Genomic DNA, 23,951 nt, shown 5'->3' with positions numbered 1-23,951 from the left:
TCTTCTTTTACTCTCTCTCTCAATCCAATGTTTCTTTCCCTCTCTTTATTTCTTTTTGTGTTCCTGATTTGACATTGAATTCACCCCCTTTAATTCGTCCTCCTTCTCAGTGCTTCTTGTGTTTAATTCTTAACCCTTTAATCTCATTGGTTAAAGAGATACATCGGATAGAATTTTACGTTGGGCGGGAGGCCCCACCCACAGGCTGAAAAGTTGGTGGTGTGCCCACATTCGCCGGGCCTCGAGAGCCACGGCAGGAGTTTTCACTCCTCAGGCCCTTAATTGGCCTTGGGCATGTTTAAGTTTAAAAAATTTTTGCCCATGTCAGCTTGCATTCCAGCAACTTCAACAGTGAGGGTAAAAGGGCATCCGGAACATTAATGAACAATGGGACAAACAGTGCTGGAATTTTACAGCCCTCAACGAGCGGACAGTGGCGGGGCGTGCCGTAAAATTGAGAATTGAGTGGGAGGTGGGGGGATGTCCCGCCTAATGGTGCTGCCGGCCAATCAGCGGGCTGGCAGCTCTTAGTCACAGCAGGGCCACCGGGAGTGGTGACCACTGCTGGGACTACATCCAATCATCGCAAGCAAGGTGAAGATTGGCCCCAGAACAATTGTAAGTTTTTGGGGCATCACCGGGGACAATTGTCTGGGCCCCGGCGAGGCAACGGGGGGTCGGTGGTAGTGGTTGGGGCTTCGGGGGCACAGGGTGCCCGATCAGGAGGGCCCCCACTCCCCTCCCAAGCCCACAAGAAGGCAGCCACGCTTTACCAGGCAGGGTTCTTGGGGCCTTTGCCATCCGGCCGCCACAGGTGAAATACCAGCAGCGGCGGAAGGAGGCCCTTAAGTTGCAGTTAATTGGCCACTTAAGGGCCTTGATTGGCCTGGGGAGGGCGGGCCGTTTCTTGCTGCTGCTGCCCCGTGTAAAATTGCAGTGAAGGTGGGAAGGCATTGGGAACGGTTCCCCCCCAGCACCCCCACCTCCCACTCAATTTTACGGCATGCCCTGCCACCAGCCTGCTCACTGTGGGGGGGGGGGGCATTAAACTCTGACCACTGTTTCTCCCACTGTTCATCAACTTTCCAGATGCCCTATTGCCCTCACTGTTGTGAGCTTGCACTTCCAGCAACATTGTGGGCAAAAAATTTTAAAACTTAAACATGCGCAAATAAATTTAACTAACAGGACATGCTATGCTGCAGAAAAGTCTGGACCTTTATTTCATCAACGAATGAGTGGTTCATACTAGAGGGTCTGACATCCTTGAAAGTGAATAAATCACCAGGGATTGTATCTCCAGTTGTTAAAGGAAGCCAGAGAAGAAATAGTGGATGCTCTGAGAATCATCTTCAAATCCTCACTAGATACAGGCGAAGTACCAGAGGATTGGAGGTCTGCGAATGCTGTACCATTGTTTAAAAAGGGTGTGAGGGATAGGCCAAATAATTATAGGCCGGTCAATCTAACCTCGGTGATGGGTAAATTGTTAGAATCAATTCTGAGAGATAAGATAAACTGCCACTTAGAAAGGCACGGATTAATCAGGGATAGTCAGCATGGATTTTTTAAGTGTAGCTCATGTCTTACTAACTTAATTGAATTTTGTGAGGAAGTAACAAGGAGGATTCATGAGGTTAGTGCAGTGGATGTGGTCTACATGGATTTTAGTAAGGTATTGGACAAGGTCCCACATAGCAGACTGATCAGAAAAATAAAAGCCCATGGGATACAGGGGAATGTGGTAAATTGGATCCAAAATTGGCTCAGTGATGGGTTACCAACGGTAGTGGTCGACGGATGTTTTTGTGAATGGAAAGCTGTTTCCAGTGGTATTCCACAGGGCTCAGTGTTGGGTCCCTTGCTGTTTGTGGTATATATTAATGATTTGGACTTAAATGTGGGAGGCATGATTGGGAAATTTGCTGATAACACAAAAATTAGACGTGTAGTTGATAGAGAAGAGGATAGCTGTAGACTCCAGAATTATATCAATGGTTTGGTTAAGTGGGCGGAAAAGTGGCAAGAACAAAGAACAGTACAGCATAGGAACAGGCCATTCGGCCCTCCAAGCCTGCGCCGATCTTGATGCCTGCCTAAACTGAAACCTTCTGCACTTCCGGGGACCGTTTCCCTCTATTCCCTTCCTATTCATGTATTTGTCAAGATGCCTCTTAAACGTCGCTATAGTACCTGCAGTTCCAGGCACTCACCACCCTCTGTGTAAAGAACTTGCCTCGCACATCCCCTCTAAACTTTGCCCCTCTCACCTTAAACCTATGTCCCCTAGTAACTAACTCTTCCACCCTGGGAAAAAGCTTCTGACTATCCACTCTGTCCATGCCGCTCATAACTTTGTAAACCTCTATTATGTCACCCCTCCACCTCTGTCGTTCCAGTGAAAACAATCCAAGTTTATCCAACCTCTCCTCATAGCTAATGCCCTCCAGACCAGGCAACATCCTGGTAAACCTCTTCTGTACCCTCTCCAAAGCCTCCACGTCCTTCTGGTAGTGTGGCGACCAGAATTGCACGCAATATTCTAAGTGTGGCCTAACTAAAGTTCTGTACAGCTGCAGCATGACTTGCCAATTTTTATACTCTATGCCCCGACCGATGAAGGCAAGCATACCGTATGCCTTCTTGACTACCTTATCCACCTGCGTTGCCACTTTCAGTGACCTGCAAATGGAATTCAATCCAGAGAAGTGTGAGGTAATGCATTTGGGGAGGTCAAACAAAGCAAGGGAATACACAATAAATGGGTGGATATTCAGAGGGGTAGAAGAAGTGAGAGACCTTGTAGGGCATGTCCACAGGTCCCTGAAGGTGGCTGAACAGGTAGATAAAGTGGTGAAGAAGGCATATGGAATGCTTTCCTTTATTGGCTGTGGTATAAATACAAAAGCAGGGATGTAATGCTGGAACTGTATAAAATGCCGGTTAGGCCATAGCTGGGGTATTGCATACAGTTCTGGTCAACACATTACAGAATGGACATAATTGCTCTGGTGAGAGTACAGAGGAGATTTACGAGAATGTTGCCAGGGCTCGAAAGTTGCAGCTATGAGAAAAGATTGGATCAGCTAGGGTTGTTTTCCTTAGAACAGAGGAGGCTGAGGGATGACTTAATTGAGGTGTACAAAATTATGAGGGGCCTCGATAAAGTAGACAGGAAGGACCTGTTTCCCCTGGTGGAGAAGTCAATTACCAGGGGGGCAGAGATTTAAGGTGATTGGTAGAAGGATTAGAGGGTACATGAGGAAAAAATTTTTCATCCAGAGGGTGGTGGGTGTCTGGAATTCACTGCCCCTCTCGATGGTGGAGGCCGAAACACACAACTCATTTAAAAGGTACCTGGACATGCACCTGAAGTGCTGTAACCTGCAAGGCTACGGACCAGGTGCTGGAAGGTGGAATTAGATTGGACGGCTAGTTTATTTTTAGCTGGCGCAGACACGATGGGCTGAATGGCCCCCTTCTGTGCCGTAACCTTTCTATGGTTCTACATTATTTCTGTTATTCAGAATTCTTTGGGCAAGCATTAAAGAAATTTGACTTGATAAAGGCTGCTGTCAAACAGGCTTTGTTTTCTTATTTCATCTCTTTTCTAGTTAATTAAAACAAGTTGTATTTGCATGAGAAATATTGCGGAATGTTTAACTGATAGACTCAGCTGAAACACGGGACCTGTATTGGGTCGGGAACCTGTTGACAATTTCAGTGGGCTTTGCCATGGCTATTTAACTGAGCCATAGTATTAGCATTTCATCTCCGGGCTCCCGACCAATCAGAGAGGGTGGGTGGGATGAGGATCGATTCTGTCAAAGGTAGAATTTCAAATTAAAGAGACATCAGCATTGGTTAGAATGACTGAACTGGACAAGGATTCCTGAGGCTGCAGCAACCACAGGAATGGAATGGGAGACCTGGCAACGCTACTCCTCCTCCCCGGGTTTCTCACTCTTACCTGGAGGTAATCTGTGGGATCTGAGGGACTGAAGTGAGGTGCTCTCGTGAATGGAAGAGGCCAAGGAAGTCAACAGCAGAAGTGTAGTTCCCTCCAAGACAGTAGACCAAGATAATCCAGGAACTCAGGAGGGCAGGCAAGATGATTGGCATAACACTTTCAGGTGCCAAGCCCCATACTCTGGCTTTCCCAGCATTCTCATGCACAGTACTCCTCAGAACAACGCACCTTGCCGCTCCACTCATTCCTCTCCCTCCAGGCACCTTACTTTCCCATCTGAACAGCCAAAACTTAAACTCATTCAATTGCCCTCTTGTATCCATGCCACCCTCCACAAATGTTGTCCTTCTCTCTGATCCACACAAGGCATTCCTAACACTCAGAACTCTCTGCTTCCTCACCTTGCTGGAGAAAAGAGCATACAACCTCAGGGAGAGGCAGAAACTTGGGGCCCTCCAGTGACAACACCTTGATGGCCACTGGCAGTGGGTGCCCACCTGGTCCACTTGGAAGGAAGTCTTGTTGCAGGAGGCTGCGGATGTCACCAGCAACCTGCTGTGAGAGCCTGAACTTCCTGAGGCACTGGCAGTCACACGTCAAGAGAGCCGATCCTCTGCCTGGAGACCCTGTTTTGGGGGTCTTGCCTCCATTGAGCTGGATCTGTGTCCATCTCCTCTGCCCTCTGGAGCAGCACATGGATGAGGAGAAAGCAGCTGTTGCAGCTGTTGGTATTGCAGCTGTTGGTGTTGCTGCTCCTCTTGTTCCTCATCGGAGTTGGAAGGTGAAGCTGCATAAGCTGCTCCCATGCTGTGATAAGGGCCAGCAGCAGGGAAGTGCTGCTGAAGGTAAGGGAAGTGCTCGACAGGTGAACAGACTTCCAAGAAATTGGAAATCATCTGTCAAGCAGTAAAATCACACTCTCAGAAGAGGTTTTGTGAGCACCATCCTCTCACCTGGCCATGGCTGCAGCAGTTCAGTTTCACTGATCAAAGCTTTCCCAGCCTGTCAATTGCACTGAAGAAACATTCCCTGCTGTATACTCACCTGATTGATCCTGGTGAGTTGCTGCCAGCTCAGGAAATAGGTGTGCTGGTTGTGAAAGCCACATGGTTGGTTAAAACAACAGTTAATGACATATTTAAGTATTGTAGTGACATAGCCAACAGCTCCAAGGGGGTTCCTGCTTGCTTGCAAACCCACGAGTGAAACCCAAGAGTGGGCGGGATGATACTATTTAAATAGAGAGAGATTGCAGAACTCAGTGGTACAGAGGGATCTGGGTGTTCTGGTACATGAATCACAAAAGGTTACTATGCAGGTACAGCAAGTGATTGGGAAGGCAAATGGAAGGTTGGTGTTTATTGCAAGGGGAATTGAGTATAAGAGTAGGGAAGTTTTACTGCAGCTGCACAGGACCTTAGTGAGATCACATCCGGAGTACTGTGTACTGTTTTGGTCTACTTATTTGAAAAAGGATATAATTCCATTAGAAACAGTTCAGAGAAGGTTCACTCGACTAATGCTGGAAATGAAGAACTTATCTTATGAAGAAAGGTTGAACAAGTTGGGCCTATACCCATTGGAGTTCAGAAGAATGAGAGGCGATTTTATTGAAACATGTAAGTTCCTGAAGGGACTTGATAGAGTGGATACTGGGAGGCTGTTTCCTCTTGTGGAGGAGACTAGAACTAGTGGACACAGTTTAAAAATAAGAGGTCTCCCTTTTAAGACGGAGATAAGGAATTTTTTTTCCTCAAAGGGTCATTAATCTGTGAAATTCTCTTCCCTGGAAAGCAGTGGAGGATGGATCATTGAATTTATTCAAAGCTGAGTTAGATAGACTTTTTATAGACAAGGGAGTCAAGGGTTATGGGGTGCAAACAGGAAAGTGGAGTTGAGACCACAACCAGATCAGCCATGGTCTTATCGAATGGCGGTGCAAACTTAAAGGGTCGAAAGGCCTTCTCTTGCTCTAAGCCCTATGTTCCTATGTCGAGCTCATGACTCAACATAACCTTTAGAAGATTTAACTCCCCACAAGCACCCAAACCCACACCCATATTAAAACTCCTCCCATTTACTGGAAACTTAAAAATACAATGATTATTTGAGACACAAGGGAAAGTAGGATGAAACCACCATGGATAAGTTGCAGGAATCTTTTCTGTCTTTTGTAGTTGATGAAAACCTCCAAGAGTCCATAGAAAATCACCCTAACTGAACATTCATTATGCTTAGGTATCAGTCCAGAATGTTCATTGCTGCGGAATCCATGGAGGGGGAGGGGGGGGGTGGTGGTCAGGCAGCATAAAGGTGCAGACCAATCACACGATTACTGACACCACTCTAATATAGCTGTCATGCAGGCCCCCACCTGCCAAGAATGAGGCACATTGGTTTTGTCATATTAACATTGATTTTGAACTGTTGCTGGAGCACGAAAATGACTTGTTGAACAGATCAGCCATGGCTGGAAAAAACATTTGCATACTAACAGACGGTGCTTGTGTAGACAAAGGACCATTCCCTGTCACATTCAACCTGCAATGGATGTTGATCACTGGACAGTGAGGGGGTGGGGAAGTGCATTCCAAGACCTGCTGGGGTGATGCAATCCACAGGGGCCAGGACTAACTGGCTGTTCCAGGGTTTTTTGAACTAGCCACAGAGGGTTTGAACTAAAGAAAGACTGTTTGCTCTTGGACTGAGAAGATCTCTCCTGTCTTCTACCATCTCTTTCTCACAAGCCTTTGAATCCACTGAAGACACATGAACCCCAAGAGAGAAAAGTCTCAGACAGCGAACAAGGTTTAAGAAGAATACTGGGCCCCAACGAAAAGCAAGATCTACCCACAATCAAAGACTCTACAGTGAGCTCGAAGATCCCTCTTCAGAGATTGCCTCAAACTTTTCCACTTTATTTCTTCTGCTCTGTTCTGTCTCTATACGCATGTGTGTATCGTGTATGCCTGCTGGCGTGGGGCGTCGTGTATCCGTAGGCATTAACCAAATTAGAGTTTAAGTTTAATAAATTTCAACCTTCTTTAAACTAAGAAAACTTGTTTGTGATGGTTTCTTTGCCTTATAATTGGAAAGCGGTGAACAAGGCTTCACCAAGGGGGAGCTAAAAACACGGTGTGTTTAAAATTAAACCTGGTGTGGTAAGACCAGGTAAAGGCTGAGAGGGACCCCTAGACCCCTTTCTCACCAGGCATAACAGTAGCATTTATAGTGTAACTGATGGTCTGAGACTGGTCGCTGTATATTGGTTCCAGCTAGGTGGCAGCAACAATTAGCATTGATGTAGCACCTTTAATATAGAACATCTCCCAACATAAAGTGGTGAGTGGATAATTGGATGAATGGAATAAAGGAACTGGTGCCAACTCACATATTGTGAAGGTTTGAATAATTAAATGAAAGCTTGGTTAAAATGGTATGTCTTGAAGTGGTAGAGAGAGAGAAATGGACAGCTGGGAGGGATTTAGAGGGAGAATGCCAAAAACTGTGTAGACCTAGTCAGAGACACAAGCAGCAGCGGCAGAGAATAAAAGAGAGAGAGCTGGCAAAGCATGGGGGAACACCGCAGACCTGATCAGAGACACCAACAGCGGCAGCAGGGAATAAAAGAGAGAGAGAGAGAGACAGAGAGCGGGAGGAACAGCACAGACCTGATCAGAGACACCAGCAGTGGAGGCAGGGAATAAAAGAGACTGAGAGAGAGAGATAAAGAGAGTGGGGGGAATACCGCAGACCTGATCAGGGTATTTCCAAAAAAAGCAAGATGTGATGTCAGAGGAAGGCAGGTATGTGATTGGTTGGCGAGTATTAGGTTTTTTATTTAAACTAGGACAATGGTTTAAACTAGGACCAGGAAACTATAATGTACTGTTACGACCAAGGCAGGAGGAGAGCACTGTCTTTTCGAGTTCCACTTCTTCACAGGTCACAACATCTATTTAAATGTTTACCCGGTTACCGATACAGCCAATCATACACTCTATTTTTTTAAAATCCCAGAATAAAATACACCAACCAGGTTTCTTTAATTAACAAAAAAATTATCAATTTATTATAAAACAAAACTTAACCAGTAATGAAGCAAAGCAATTAACGCACCGATTAAAATATGAAATTTCCCTTTTTAAAAATTCCCCAACTACACACACACTGGAAAAAATATAGAAATTCACTCTGCAGAGGTCTGTTACAAAAAAAAAAGACAAAAATAAACTACTTTGGCCAAATACTTGCTAATTCTTGAAGAAAAATGAAAGAAGATATGGAAGGAAGTCAGTTGTCCCTATTTTTGGTCTGGCATCTGGGTGTATGGAGACAGGTCACTGGGTTTGTTTCAGAAGCAGTCTGTTCTGGAGATGTCGAGAATTATTCTAGTCAGCTTTCTAGAAGAAATGTGGCACCAAGATTTTTCCGCCAGCACACACCTGAATCGCAGGATTTTCTTTCAGCTCCTCAGGAGCTATACGGCACCAGGGATTTTTTTTTCCACACTGGATCTTGGCAGGATTTCTTCAAAAAGGTAGAGAAGGAGGAACACTGGTGTGGTTTCTCCTTAGCAGGAAAACACCAATTGTCTTCAAACAGCGCACCACGAAAACTAAAACTGAAGACAAAGTTCGAACCCCAAACAGTGAGTCGACCTCCTGACCTCCATAAACCTTGACATGTGGCTTCTCTGTAACTGTTTTCCCCCAAGTCACCAAGGGTTCTGCTGTTTTCTGAGCCCAAGTCACAGGTGGCCTCCAGCACAGGTGGCTTTCAAACAATTTCTTGTCCTATCGGTGAACTTAGTAAAAAAAAATCCATGGAATCTTTTCAGTTTTAACACAAGCCCTCAAAAAACAAAATATCAAAAAAAATGGAAGCACTTTCATAACACCTCCATCCTTGGAGGAATGAAACACCATTTTTAAATGCAGTTCATTACAAAGAGTGAAAAACAGAAGATGCAAAATTATCAAAGCACATTTACACACTCATTCCCATTTTCTCTTTACCTGTAGCTAATACAGTTCGGCTCAAAGCAAAGTTAGACTCTAGACAAAGCATCCACAATTACATTATTTTTTCCTGCAATATGGATAATCTTTAAGTAATAAGGTTGCAATAGTAAACTCTATCAGAATAGTCTGGCATTACGTTTTTTGAATTTTTCTATAAAGGCTAGGGGGTTATGATCAGTATATACCAGTGTCTCTCTGTAATCGTGGCAGACATAGACTTCAAAATGCTTAACAGCTGGTAGTAAGCCTGGGGTTTCTTTTTCCATTGTTGAAGATCTTTTTTGGTGTCGATTTAGCTTTTTGGAAAGTATCCCACTGGCCTTTCTATGCTTGCAAACGGACTGCACCGTCCCCCAGGTCACTAGCATCAATTGCTACCTTGAAGGGCTTAGTGAACTCTGGAGCACCCAACACAGGTTCATTAATCAAAATGGCTTTCAGCCTCTCAAAAGATGCTTGGCACTCCCCTGACCACACTACCTTGTTTTTTTTTATAGTAAATCTGTCAGTAGAGCAGCTATAGAACTAAACTTTAGTACCAACTTGAGCTGGTAAAACACACATCCCCAAAAACCTCATGATTTCTCACTTGGTCTTATGGGTAGGGAACTCCGCCAATGCTTGCACTTTTGCTGTTCTTGGCAACACTTGTCCTTGCCCTACTATATGCCCAAGGTAGGTTACTCTGGCTTTTGCAAATTCACTTTTGGCAAGGTTTACCACTAAGTCAGCCAATTGTAATTTTCTAAACAGAGGTCCAAGTGGTGCTTCCAAGTGTCACTGTATACCAGCACATAAACAAGGTAAACCACACAGTTAGGAACACTAGCTACCACTTTGTTCATTAGTCTCTGAAAAGTGGTTGGGGCATTTTTTATCCCGAATGGCATCACTAGGCATTGGAAGAGACATTCTAGCCCTTTATCCCAATCATGGGGATATTCATGACAGTATACCCTGATCATAGTTTTGAGGGTCTGATGATACTATTCAAAAGCTCCTTGTGTCTGTAGGTGTTGGCTGAAGACTTTAACTGTGTTATACCCAAATTATTCATAACTCCCTGTAAAACTTCTGACACAAAATTGGAACCTTGATCCAACTGAATCTCACTCGGTAATCCATATCTAGTGAAGAACTGGATTAACCTCTCTACCACAACCTTAGTAGAAATTGTTCTCAAGGGAATGGCCTCTGGGAACCGAGTAGCCATATCCATGATAGTGAGTATATATTGGTGTTCGCTTTTGTTTTCAGTAAAGCTCCTATACAGGCTATCATCACCCTACTAAACGGTTCCCCAAAAACTGGTATGGGAATTAGATGCCGGTTTTATGGCAGGTTGCGGTTTTCCCACAATCTGGCACGTATGGCACGTTTTACAAAACTACACCACGTCCTTGGAAAGACCTGGCCAGTAAAAATGTTGACCTATACATGATTGGGTCCTCCCGATCCCCACATGTCCTGCTTTAGGAATTTCATGGGCTATCTTTAATATTTCCCGGCGATACTTGGGCGGTACCACAATCTTGGGGAGATGGTGAAGAAATGGTAATGTCACTGAACAGGCTAATGCCCTGGGGACATGGGTTCAAATCCCACCATGGCAGCTGGTGGCATTTAAATTCAATTAATAAAATAAAATCTGGAATTAAAAGTTAGTCTCAGTAATGGCATCATTACTATCATCAATTGTCATAAAAACCTGTCTGGTTCACTAATGTCCTTTAGGGAAGGAAATCTGCCATTCTTACCTGGTCTGGCTTACATGTGACTTCAGACCCACAGCAATGTGGTTGACTTTTAACTGCCCTCTGAAATGGCCTAGCATGCTACTCAGTTGTCAAGGGCAATTAGGAATGAGCAACAAATTTTGGCCTTGTCAGCGACGCCACATCCCATGAAAGAATAAACAAAAAGTCTGGTGAACAACCATCTATTCTTCATCCGCAGGTCTGTGAGGAGGTCTCTACCTCCTCATCAGAATCCCATTTTTAATCGAGTAGCCTTCTGGAACTCCCTTTGCTTCAGCTTCAGTTAGAGCCAATTGTGCCACTTTACTTAACTCTGGATCGGCTTGCTGAGCCTTGATCAGAGAAGACTTAATGAACATTTCCATCAGATTATCCAAATCCCCAAAGGAAGTTTCAGATATTCGGCTATCAGTCTGTGGTGCCACTTTTACCTCTGGCAATGGAACTGGTTTAGCCATTGCTTGAGTTACTACACATGAAGGAAAAATTCCTGGAACCTTTTCTTGCAGCTGCTCTGTCTCTTTAACTTCATTTGTTTTTTCCGTGACTACTGGAGAAGCTATGACCTTCACTCCAACCAAATCATTCACCAGGAGTAGCTTAACTCCATCTACAGGAAAACTATGGACAACTCCTACAGTTACTGTTCCAGACATTAGGTCACACTCTAGGTGCACCCGATACAAAGGTACGGGCATATACTCTCCGCCAATACCATTCACTAAAACCTTGGCATTCAATGCGCTCTCTGGTGGAAAAGTTATGCCTTCCCCAGCAAAAGAGTTTGGGTGGCTCCTGTATCCCTGAGTATAACTATAGGTTTACTTGCCTCACTTGAAGGATAAGGAGTTACTTTTCCTTTTGACAAGAATTTCCTATAATTCTCAGGTATCTTGTTCACATCCCCCCCACTCACAGCGGTTTTTGTACTTGGCCTTACAGCTGCAGTCAAAGCTACAGCCTGATCTGTCATATTTCCAGTCACGGCCCCTTTCTCTGCATTGGCCCTGTGCACCCCAATAGGTCCCATAGGTTTACTCCACAACTTCCAGCATTCTGCACGAAAGTGTCCCACCCTGTGACAATGGTAACACTTAGGCTTTGGAACCTCACTTCCACCCTCAGCACCTTCCATTCTGGCCTGAGCAGGAGATCCCTGGGCATTCCCAAATGTCCCTTCTTGTCCCCGGCTACTTGCCTTCCTTTCACCCTCCCAGCTTGTATCTTTCTCGGGTTTGTGGGGGTGAAGGACAAAGGGTTTGGGCTTGTGATCAAGCTCGTAATCATCAGCGATCTCAGTTGCCTGTCTGGCTTTTGAAACCTTCTGGTTCTCTACATGGGTTCTTACTAACACATGGTGTGAACTTTTAAATTCTTCCAGGAGAATTATTTCCCTAATGTGGCCTCTACCTTTAGTGCCTGCATCCAACAATCAAAATTAATTTGCTTTACCCTCTCAGGTATCTGGAGTCACAGTGAAGCATCAGGGAGAGGGAGAGTTTCTTGGATCATACATTCCAGGAGGTGGTCACCCCACAGGCAGTGAGAGTCCAGGATAGTAGATGGATGGTCATTTGGAAGAGTAGGAAGAGGCAGGAAGTTCAAGAGTCTTCGGGGTATATGCCACTCTAAAACCAGTAATCAGCATTGGAGACTACTGGGAATGACAACACCATGAAGGAGGGCAGTCTAGACCATGGCACCAATGGGCAAGGGACTGCACAGGAGGGAACAGCAAAACCTAGAAGTGCAGTAGTACACAAGATTCCATAGTTAGGGAGACAGACAGGCATTTCTGTAACTGTCATTGTGAGTCTTGCATGATGTGTTGCTTCCCTGGTGCCAGGGTTAAGGCCATCACGGTGAGGATGCAGAATATTCGGCAGAGGGAAGGGAGTGAGCCAGAAATTGTGGTACATATTGGTACCAATGGCATTGAGAGAGCATGTATTGAGGTCAGAAGCTAGGGAGGAAGTTACAGAGTAGGACCTAGAAGGTAGTAATCTCTGGACTACTCCCAGTGCCATGAACTAGAGAGAGTAGAAATAGGAAGACAGGGAGGATCAATGCGTGGCTTGAAGCATGGTACAGGAGGGAGGGCTTCAGATTCTTGGGACATTGGGAACAATTCTGGGGCAGGAGGCACATATTCAAAAGGGACATCAAAAGGCATCTCAACAGGACTGGGACCAGTGTCCTCACAAGGAGGTTCACTAGTGTGGTTGGAGAGGGTTTAAACTAAATTGATAGGGGTGGCCACCAGCATATAGAAGTAGAAAAGAGGAATAAGGTGCATAAAGGAGTGAGAGTTTTGGATAGTACTGGAGAAGGAAGTAGTACCACATGGATAGCAGCAGACTAAGAAGGACTACGAAGAAATACAAGGACAGGTTTACAATGCATGTATGTAAACGCACAAAGTGTGGTGAATAAGGTTGGTGAGCTATATGCACAAATAGCAATGTAGAAATATGATGTAGTGGTAATAATAGAAACATGGCTTAAAACTGGTGAGGACTGGGCACATAATATTCAAGGATACAAAGTGTCAGAAAAGATAGAGAAGGAGAAAAGGGAGTTGGGGTGGCAGTACTGATGAGGAAAGAGATTGTAGTGTTCGAAAGCCAGGATGTCCTTGAGGGGGTAAAGACAGAATCCATCTGGTTAGAGTTGAGAAGCAAAAATGGTATGATCACACTACTGGGGTGTTCTATAGGCCTCCAAATAATGACAGAGAGATAGAGGAGCAATCTGCAGGGAAATCACAGCGATGTGCAAAAACTATACAATGGTGATACTAGGGGACTTTAATTACCCAAGTTTCAATTGGGATAATGTTACAGAAAGGAGGTGGAGGAATTTTTGAAATGTGTTCAGGAGAACTTCCTTGACCAGTATGTTCTCAGTCCAACTAGAAAGGAGACATTGCTGAATCTGGTGCTGGGGAATGAGGGGGGCCAAGTGGACTAAGTGTCTGTGAGGGAACACTTGAATAAGAGTGATCATCGTATCATAAGGTTTAGATTAATAATGGAGAAGAGCAAGGAACAATCTAAAGTAGAACTACTAAATTGGAAGACAGCTAACTTCGATGGGATGAGAGGGAATCTAGCCAGGGTAAAATTGAACCAATGATTGACAGGAAAAGATGTTTCAGGTACTGGCTAGGTACTTTCCAACAAGGGCGAAAGGTAAGGGAACCAAAGCCAGGGCTGCTTGGATAACGAGGGAGATAGAGAATATGATGAAAGAGAAAAAAGAGGGTGTAAGACGAATGTCAGGTGAGTTCTTCAAGCAAGAACTTGGGAAGTGAAGAGGAAAATGCGACTGGCAAAAAGAGAATATGAGAATAGAATGTCAGTTAATGTAAAAGGGAACTCAAAAATCTTCTGTCAGCATGTAAATAGCAAGCTGGTAGGAAGAGGTGGGGTGGGGTCTATTAGGGACAAAGAATGTGGTATATTCTTAGAGGTACAGGGCAAGGTTAGAATATTTAATTAATACGTTTTATCGGTGTTTACTAAGGAAGAGGTTGCTGATAAAATATCAGTAGAAGTAGAGATGGCAGAGAAAATGGATGGGGAAGGATCTACTGGAAAAGCTGATTATACTGAGAGTGGATAAGTCGCCTCGTCCAGATGGCTTGCATCCCAGGTTGCTAAAGGAGGTGGCGGTGTTAGCCATAATCTTCCAATCTTCCCTAGATACGGAGGAGGTGCCAGAGGATTGGACACTGGCAAATGTGACACCCTTATTCAAGAAAGGGTGTAAGGACCGTCCTAGTAACTACAGACCAGTCAGTTTAAAATCAGTGGTGGTTAAGGTTTTAGAAGCAATGATCAGGGGAAAAAATTAACAGGCACTTGGAGAGATTTGAGTTAATTAAGGAGAGCCAGCACAGATTTGTAAAAGACAGATCGTGAGTGACAAATCTAATTGAATTTTTTGATGAAGTAACGGAGAAGTTTGATGAATAAAATGCAGTGAATGTTGTCTATATGGATTTTAAGAAAACCTTTGATAAAGTACCACATAAAAGGTTGGTTACCAAAATTGAGGCTTATGGAATAGAAGGGTTAGTGTCAACTTGGATTTTTAAAAAATTGGCTTAAGGACAGAAAACAGTGAGTTGTGGTAAAGTAAGCATGACCCCGAGCTTACGGTTGTTTGCCATTTCAATTCATCACCCTGCTCTCATGCGTGCATTTCTGTCCTTGGTTTGCTGCAGTGTTCCAGTGAACATCAATGCAAGCTTGAGGAAGAGCACTCATCTTTCGATTAGGCACTCTACAGCCTTCCAGACTCAACATTGAGTTCAACAATTTCAGAGCCTTTTTTCATTATCATTATCATTTTATTTTTTAACCACATGCCTGCCTTAAACTTGCTTTTTTATGTTTGTGCTTTTGGACAGAGCTGTTCATTATTCTACTGTTAATACTCTCTCTTGACTAATGCGTTGTCTTTCACCACAACCATCAGCACTCCCCTTGCATTTGTCCCATGACATCTTTGTCATTTAATCTCTCCTGCCCTCTGCCCTATCACACACCTTCCCTTTGTTCTCTTCCCCCACCCCCACCACTTGCTTAAAACCTATTACATGTCTAACCTTTGCCAGTTCAGAAATGTTAACTCTGCTTCTCTCTCCACAGATGCTGCCAGACCTGCTGACTATTTCCAGCACTTTCTATTTTTATTTCAGAGTTGTGGTAAAGGGGTGTTTTTCAGACTGGAGGATGGTAGACAGTGGTGTTCCCCATGTATCAGTGCAAGGACCGCTGCTTTGTTGATATATATTAATGCTTTGGATATTGGAATACAGAGTAAAATTTCAAAGTTGCCAATTTGGAGGTGTGGTAAACAGTGAGGGTAGGCAGACACGTGGCTGATAGAATTTAACACAGAGAAGCATAAAGTGATGGATTTTGGCAGAAAGGATAGGGAGAGGCAATATATACTTAATGGCACAGTTCTAAAGACAGAGGGACCTGGGGGTTCATGTGCATTGATCTTTGAAGGTGGCAGGACACTTTGAGAGAGAAGTTAGCAAAGCACATGGGATCTTGGGCTTCATAAATAGTGATATTAATTCAAAGGCAGAAAAGTTATGCTGAACCTAGGCAACAACTAGAGGATTGCATCCAGTTCTAGTCACCACATTTTTAGAAGGATGTGAGGGTCGTTTAGAAGGTGCAGAAGAAATTTACCAGTATGGTTCCAGGGATGATGCATTTTAGCTACAGGTTAGATTGGAAAAGCTGGGATTGTTCTACTTGGAGCAAAGGAGATTGAGGGGCACTTTGATAGACGTGTACAAGGTTTAGATAAACTAGTCAAAGAAAAGCTATTCCCATTAGCTGATTGTACAAGGACTAGGGGACACAGATTTAAGGTTTTAGACAAGAGATGTAGGCGGGATGTAAGGAAGAACTTTTTTTAACAACAAGTGGTAATGACCTGGAACTCACTGCCTACAAGGATGGTGGAAGCAGAGATGATGATTTCAAACGGAAATTGGATGGACACTTGCAGGGCCACGGGGAAATGGGTCTGATTGGATTGGTCTACAGACAGCTGGCAAGGACTCAAAGGGTTAAATGGTAAGACGAAGGGATGTGCAGAAAAGGCCAAAAGGAGGTCTGCAGAGTGTTGGAGTGGTTTAAAGAGGAGATCATACAGATATGTGGGACAAGACCAAGTGGGGATTGAAAGAGGATTTCTTGAAGACCAGCCTCAGCAAATCTGACACGTTTGCACTGGGATTGCTATCGGCTGTGCAAGGTCTGTGTCAGGAGCCAGCAACTCCATACCACAAAATGCAACATAAAAACAGCTGCCATGTGGAAACTTTTGCAGCAATTCTAAAGTTGTTGTATAAATGCACCCTTAAAACATGCACAAGTGTCAAATAGTGCTTTGCTTGCAATATTTCTACAGCATTATGCTTATTTGGATGGACCAATGAGGGTGACACTCAACTGTAGCATTTGGGTTCAAACAGCCAGTGGAGATAGAAGACTTTCACTCCATCAGTCTACAACAATTTGTATTTATATAGTGCCTTCAATATAGTAAAAATGTCCCAAGGTGCTTCTTAGGAAGGTTATCAAACAAAATGTAACATGGAGCCACACAAAAAGATATGAGGTCTGCTGCCCAAAAGCTGGCTCAAAAAGGTAGGTTTTAAGAAGCATATTAAAGGAGAGAGCTCGAAATGCAGAAATGTTTAGGGAGGGAATTCCAGAGATTAGACTTAGACAGCTGAACACACGGCCGCCAATGAAGGAGCAAATAAAATCAGAGATGGTATGAGGCCAGATTTGAAGGACCCTGGATTGAAACGCTGATCCACTCTCATTACTCTGGTCCTTCCTGCCTAATCTGTTAATTTCTGTCCTCCAAAAGATCAGTTTTGTCACTCCCTGTTATTTCTTGGATGCAGATTTTATAAAGTGACAACTCCTTAAAGTGTTGATTTACAGAACCAAAGGTTAAAAATATCTTTCATCAATGCATTTCATTCATTAGTAATTCTGCTTCATGACGCACGTGTCAGAAAATTCTAGAGACGTGGTAAATTGAAATTGTGCCAAATATGCAGTGCCCGCTGGGGTGGCCGTACGCAGTTCCACAGATTATAAATTTGCTGTTGTTCTTCGCGTCCTTGAACATTTGACAAGTACGTGAGAGATCGAATCTGAAAATCTTTACAAAACAACTAAACATAACATCTTACGTCAACACATCTTTTCAATTCCTGGATGGCAACCCTGTGCAACATGTTCAATTCCATCTACTTCCAGTCCGGATTTAGAAACCTACAACACAAGCTGGCCAGAAGACAACACCGGATTTAGGAAACTGACCCGGTGAAAAACATGTGGGCACACAACTGATAAAAGCACACGGTCACCCAGTGCTGTAGCTCAGTTCAGAATCAGTGTCAGTCCAGGTGGAGTGCGGTCACAGTCTGTAAATATGTCCAGTGCCTGTGTGAGTTTGTTGCTTGTGGTTTTGACTGTCACTGTGGAAGGGTTCACTTTGAAGTATGCAGTTGATTGTTCCTATTCGTGTGAACGGACCACCGCCTGTCCCGTGACGGCGGGCTGCAAAAGGACAGTGCTGGACGACTGCGGCTGCTGCAAGGTTTGTGCAGCCGGGAGAGGAGAGGTGTGTTACCGCACAGTGGCCGGAATGGACGGGGTTAAATGCGGACCTGGGCTACGGTGCAATTTTAACAGTGAAGAAGACGATTTTGGAGATGAATATGGCATTTGCAGAGGTAAATACACAAGGAACATGGAGTTTAAGTAAAATTATATCGTAGTCCTGCCCTCTGTGATGGTTCAGTGCACCTGCTCACGGTATTTTAAGCTTTTTTGTTACTATTCGAGTAATTGCTACTGCATTTATAAAACTGTTTGAAAGCTCTGTTAGGCAGTGAACTGAAGCTACCTCCAGTCTCGCCAGCATCACTGCTATGTAGGATGTTCTTTATTCCTGCCAGTCAGTGCCCTCGCCATTCGGGTGGTCGGAGCTGAAAAAGCAGCAGACAACCTATCATTGCGAGTAAGTCCAGTAGTACGCCTGCGCACACCTGGGGGCGGGTCCCTGTCAACCAAGTTTCTTGGACTTAAGTAAGTGGTGTGTCTCCCTACTGAAAGAGTGTGTATTCCATATTGGAAAACAGAAAGGATACCTGTGTGGAGGTCCCAGTACTTACTTTTCCAGAATTGTATGCATGGAGTGTAGACACTAGGCTGACCAAAATGAGAGAATAATGTGTGCAGGTCACAATGTTCTCCCTCTCCTCAGTTGACAGCATTCTCTGAGTAGTCCTGATAACACTTTAAAAAAATAAAAATGAAACTTCATCACCCACTGCAACATGTTGATGATGTCTGAATCCCCTGTTTACCGTGGATCCAGCTGTCGAATATGGTGTTTGCTTCGGAGACCCGAAAGCTTTATGAGGCACCATCAGTGGATGCATCAAAGCGAAGGAAACGGTAATGAGATGTGCAGTGTGGTTGCTGCTTGTTGATGCAGTGATAACAGGCGTCAATCTGCCCACTGCAAATGTCAGCAATGAAAACCACATGTATGGAACTGCTATCACTATAAACACTGCACTCACAGGCTTGTTCCTCCATTGTTTCGCCTAAGGCGATGTTACAATGAAACTACATAAACCACCTTTCCTATATTGCCGATCGCATTATCTCGGTTAGCTGTTCTGAACAGAGGTTATGATCAAGCTGATGTAAAGGCTTTACCTAGCACTTGGATTCTTCATTTGTAACTGAGTGAGTGGACAAGTTACATTTCAGAATTAGAGTTTAAATTCTAATGCAGGTTAGAAGATAACTGACCAAGCCTGATACAGTGCACACCAGTCAGAGTGAGGGTGACATCTTCAGCTAGCTGCACAGTGTGTGACTGTGAGGGAGGGAACAAGCGAAATGGCGTAGACGATTCGGAAGGCGATATGAATAAACCAGCTAGTTTTAGAAAAGGGTCAGAAGTAAATAAACTCGTGACGCGGTGCGATATTGTACATACCGTGACCTTTAACATTAATTATGGTATTAAGACTAACCATCTTCATATTTCCCTTTCATATTCCAATGTTGCACTTTCAGATTGTCCCTTTGGAACCTACGGGCTAGAATGCAGGAAAGCGTGTAAATGCGCGTTTGGGATCTGTAACAGAGAGACAGGCCAGTGTACGAAGTTCCCGTTTTTTCAAATTCCTGAAACAAAACCTGGAAACCGTAAGAAATCTGCACCTCTGTCAGGTAATTTACCTCAGTACAAAACAGCAACATTTCGTTTTACATTTAATTACTCGGAATTCTCCCAGCATCTATTTGAATTTTTAAAATTACAAGAGATAGTTAAATATAAATATTGCCGGTGAAAAAAATCCTCAAAATCTTATCCATCTCGACAGGAATAACTGCACAACTTTACCAGGCTCGAAATTTTAAATAGTGAATGATGTTTCATGTATAATCCTTTATTCTTGGTAAGGTTTTAAGTACATTTAACATCTGAATAATAATACTCTGTACTTCACTAACATTTTTCAACAGCAAATGAGCAAGGATCGGGTTACAGCAGTGACGATCTAAAGCAGAATGTTCTCAAAGATAAAACAAACAGTTCCACCGGAGAGAAGCGACAAAGCCCTCGCTGATGCTTGTCTGGATTTCTGTCAGAAGAGAAAGGGACCTGCCATTCAAACTCATGTTCGAACTTACTATATATTGCTATTCTATGTCGTATTTAAATACATGTCTATGTAGACATTGAAATGTTGTTTGTACAGAAGCACTATTTTGTTTATAACGGACATTTTGACTTTCTTACATTTTGTAGAAAGTGCCTTAACAAATATTTTAGGTCTTCAATTTCAATGGTTGCTTTTGACAAATCCCATGCAAACATTAACCTAACAATATGAAAGATACGGTAGTGAGAGAGCTCCGACCACTGTTGACAGCCACCACGCCATATCCATGACACTTCAATATGCCAATAGTTAAGGCTTCAGAGCGAGGACTTGCCCATTTGTCCTCCATTACAAACGTTACTTCCAAGAACTTTGGTATCTGCTTTGGTGCCACTCTCCTCCCCATTAATGAAATCCAGGCTTGGCTTAAATACTAACCATATCCAAGAAAATACCTCAAGCACCTCAACCCCATTCCTGGACAAGACAGGGGCAAAAGCTAAGCATTAGGTAGGTTACCATTCTAACATGTTTCTCCTCCCATTACATCCACTGTTCTTTCTTACTATTTCACCCATACTACTATGCTCAATTTTCTTTTGAACTTTTCCCGCTTGTTTTATCTAAACTTTTTAAATAGTATCCAACATGTTTTCTCTCTTCTCAATATCCCCTCCTGTAACTCATTTTTTTTCACCATCTCAAAATTGCAGAATCCTAATATCCCTCAGCATTTTTTCCCTTCTGCAACCCTAATTTTCTAAACTCCAAGTTTGATGTTACCTAATTACTGCTTCTTAGCTTATTCTCATTTCTTATTTTCACCATCAGTAATGTCCCAGCCAACAAGCCTTCACCTTAGTTTCTCCATTTTAAAGAAAAAGTATTGTGCATGTAAATTGGCAAGGGTAGTGGTTGGTATAAAACAGCTTTGCCTTGGAAAATGTTGCCAACAAAATTTTATGTTAAAATGCATTGCCATCTTCTGCTGGTCATATTCTGTAGTTAGCTATTTTAATCAGCCATTTATTATGTACAGCTTGTTCAGCTTGCTAACAAATAACTTAGATTTTTCCTGTTGTTAAATATTGTAAAACTAGACAGACGTTCATGTTGATCGACTTAGTATAAAAATGTATATATATGTACATCATTAGATATTACTAGCTGTTGGTGGAACTATGTTCATCAATAGAGAACAATATTTTGTATTCCTATTTGTACTTCGCTATGTACATATTGCCACAAACCTAGCATAGATGTGTAGGAAAGGCACAGTTATCTTTACTAAATGAATAGATAAAGATGAAAATGCACTGTAGCTCTTTGAGTACTTGAAAGAGAAAGATTGGTTGATGTTTCAGATGGGAACCTATTCTGAAGAAATCTGACCAAAATGTTAAAGCATCTTCTCAATTTTGAATGCTCAATGAATAGTGATGCCATTCCATTTTTTCTGATTTTATTTAAATGCTCCTGGTTGTTCTTTTATTTACGAAGTTGTTTTCAGATGTATGTAACTATAACATGAAACTGCTAAAAATATTGTAGTGTTGCATGAATTTTATGTAGAAGAAAAATGTGAATAAATCCAAAACCATCCTGTGGGGCCATGAAATATAGAAATAAACATTTACTATACTGAAGACAGCATTTTGTTTCATTCTTAAACAATGCTTTTGGGTTTCATGCTTTCCTCATGGTTGTGGGTGAAGATTTTCTTTGGTTCTGTGTCAGACTCCTCAGATACTGAAGCAGTCCGTGTAGAAATGCAGCAAGACCTGGACAATATCTAGGCTTGGGCTGATAAGTGGCAAGTAACATTCGTGTCACACAAGTGCCAGGCAATGACCATCTCCAACAAGATAGAATCTAACCATCCCACCTTGACACTCAATGGCATTACAATCGCTGAACCCCCCACTATCAACATCCTGGGGGTTACCATTGACCAGAAACTGAACTGGAGTAGCCATATAAATACCATGGCTACAAGAGCAGGTCAGAGGCTAGGAATCCTGCAGTGAGTAACTAACCTGACTCCCCAAAGCCTGTCCACCATCTGCAAGGCACAAGTCAGCAGTGTGATGGAATACTGTCCACTTGCCTGGATGGGTGCAGCACCAACAACACTCAAGAAGCTCAACACCATCCAGGATAAAGCAGCCCCCTTGATTGGCACCCCGTCCACAAACATTCACTCCCTCCAGCACCAGCGCACAGTGGTAGCAGTGTGTACCATCTACAAGATGCACCACAGCAATGCACCAAGGCTCCTTAAACAGCACCTTCCAAACCCACGACCTCTACTAACTAGAAGGTCAAGGGCAGCAAATGCATGGGATCACCACCATCTGTAAGTTCCCTTCCAAGTCACACACCATCCTGATGTGGAACTATATCGCCGTTCCTTCACTGTTGTTGGGTCAAAATCCTGGAACTCCCTTCCTAATAGCACTGTGGGGTGTGCCTACCTCACATGGACTGCAGCAGTTCAAGAAGGCAGCTCACCACCACCTTCTCAAGGGCAGTTATGGATAGGCAATAAATGCTGGCTTAGCCAGCGACACCCACATCCCATGAATGAATAAAAAAGTCTAGCTGTACTTGCTCACCCATAATAACAAGCGTCAAATAATTTTCCAGTGTGTTTCATGTTAGAAATTATTAGGTAGAATTACTAACAAATGCATTTCACCAATGCAAGAATTTACAAAATACAGAGATGACCTTTAATCTATAAACTGCATCACTAGGGTACTGATTGATGCAGACAATAACTGTCACTAATAAATGGTTTAATTAATACATTTCTCAGTATCCATCAAAATGCAGATTTGAGCTATATGGAGTGGGGGTGAGAGTGAACATAGAACAGTACAGCACAGTACAGGCCCTTCGGCCCACGATGTTGTGCCGAACCTTTAATCTACTCTAAGATCTAAGTAACTACCTACCCTTCATTCTACTATCATCCATGTACCTATCCAAGAGTCGCTGAAATGTCCCTAATGCATCTGCTTCTACCACCGCTGGCAGCGCATTCCACGCACCCACCACTCTCTGTGTAAAGAACCTACCTCTGACATCTCCCTGAAACCTTCCTCCAATCACCTTAAAATTATGCCCCCTGGTGATAGCCCTTTCCACCCTGGGAAAAAGTCTCTGGCTATCCACTCTATCTATGCCTCTCATCATCTTGTACACCTCTATCAAGTCACCTCTCATCCTTCTTCGCTCCATGCTGACTGTCTCTAATCAAACCATGCTTTTCCAAATAATCATAAATCCTGTCTCTCAGAATCCTCTCCAATAATTTGCCCACTACCGACGTAAGACTGACTGGTCTATAATTCCCAGGGTTATCCCTATTCCCTTTCTTGAACAAGGGAACAACATTTGCCACCCTCCAATCATCCGGTACTACTCCAGTGGACAGTGAGGACGCAAAGATCATCGCCAAAGGCGCAGCAATCTCTTCCCTCGCTTCCCGTAATATCCTTGGGTATATCCCGTCTGGCCCTGGGGACTTATCTGTCCTCATATCATTCAAAATTTCCAGCACATCCTCCCTCTTAACCTCAACCTGTTCGAGCTAGAGATCAAAGTAAATACTCTCCAAATAAAGAAATCACAAGTATTTAAAATTTTGTCCAGTAAAATAAGGTTAAGGCAAATTATTCTAAATAAACTCGATCCTATTTGGACACTGGCCTAATTTCCAATATTTGATACCTTACAAATGAGCTTTCCACTTGATTTAACCTGTTTACTGTTTCTGGTTGGTACCAAAATTGAGGACTCCAATCAAGTTTCACAAAAGAATCATTTTAAATAGTCAAGTTGTATGTTCGACAAAAATTTACCTCACTTAGAATCTTCAAATAGCTCAATAAACGCCCCCCTAATCAATTGCACATAGAAAAATCAGCTATTCACAAAGGAATATCATATACTAGCCC

At 43.3% G+C, this 23,951-nt stretch overlaps 2 protein-coding genes across 2 annotated transcripts in view; one reads left to right on the top strand and one right to left on the bottom strand.

The window, feature by feature from the left end:
• The window catches only part of LOC137371009 (granzyme K-like), a 110,298-nt gene extending 91,643 nt beyond the window's left edge, over positions 1–18,655 (bottom strand). The window contains exon 1 of the mRNA XM_068032919.1: positions 18,478–18,655. The gene's annotated coding sequence lies outside the window, so the exon portion shown is untranslated. The remainder of the gene's footprint in view (positions 1–18,477) is intronic.
• Positions 17,427–21,635, top strand: esm1 (endothelial cell-specific molecule 1). The gene is made up of 3 exons (XM_068032931.1): positions 17,427–18,036; positions 19,397–19,552; positions 19,850–21,635. The coding sequence occupies exons 1-3, from the start codon at positions 17,733–17,735 to the stop codon at positions 19,951–19,953; spliced, it is 564 nt and encodes a 187-aa protein (XP_067889032.1). The 5' UTR covers positions 17,427–17,732; the 3' UTR covers positions 19,954–21,635.
• Positions 21,636–23,951: the final 2,316 nt, after the last annotated feature.

The sequence above is a fragment of the Heterodontus francisci genome, chromosome 1 (assembly GCF_036365525.1).
Source record: "Heterodontus francisci isolate sHetFra1 chromosome 1, sHetFra1.hap1, whole genome shotgun sequence".
Lineage (NCBI taxonomy): Eukaryota > Metazoa > Chordata > Chondrichthyes > Heterodontiformes > Heterodontidae > Heterodontus > Heterodontus francisci.
The sequence above is the reverse complement of the archived record's forward strand: the minus strand, read 5'-3'. Positions and strand labels throughout refer to the sequence as shown.

What these genes read in the sequence shown, in the direction of transcription:
- esm1 (XM_068032931.1), top strand. Translation starts at nt 17,733, where the DNA reads ATGTCCAGTGCCTGTGTGAGTTTGTTGCTTGTGGTTTTGACTGTCACT. An exon ending in TGAATATGGCATTTGCAGAG is followed by an intron (nt 18,037 to 19,396) that starts GTAAATACACAA and finishes TTGCACTTTCAG; the next exon opens with ATTGTCCCTTTGGAACCTAC. An exon ending in GAAATCTGCACCTCTGTCAG is followed by an intron (nt 19,553 to 19,849) that starts GTAATTTACCTC and finishes ATTTTTCAACAG; the next exon opens with CAAATGAGCAAGGATCGGGT.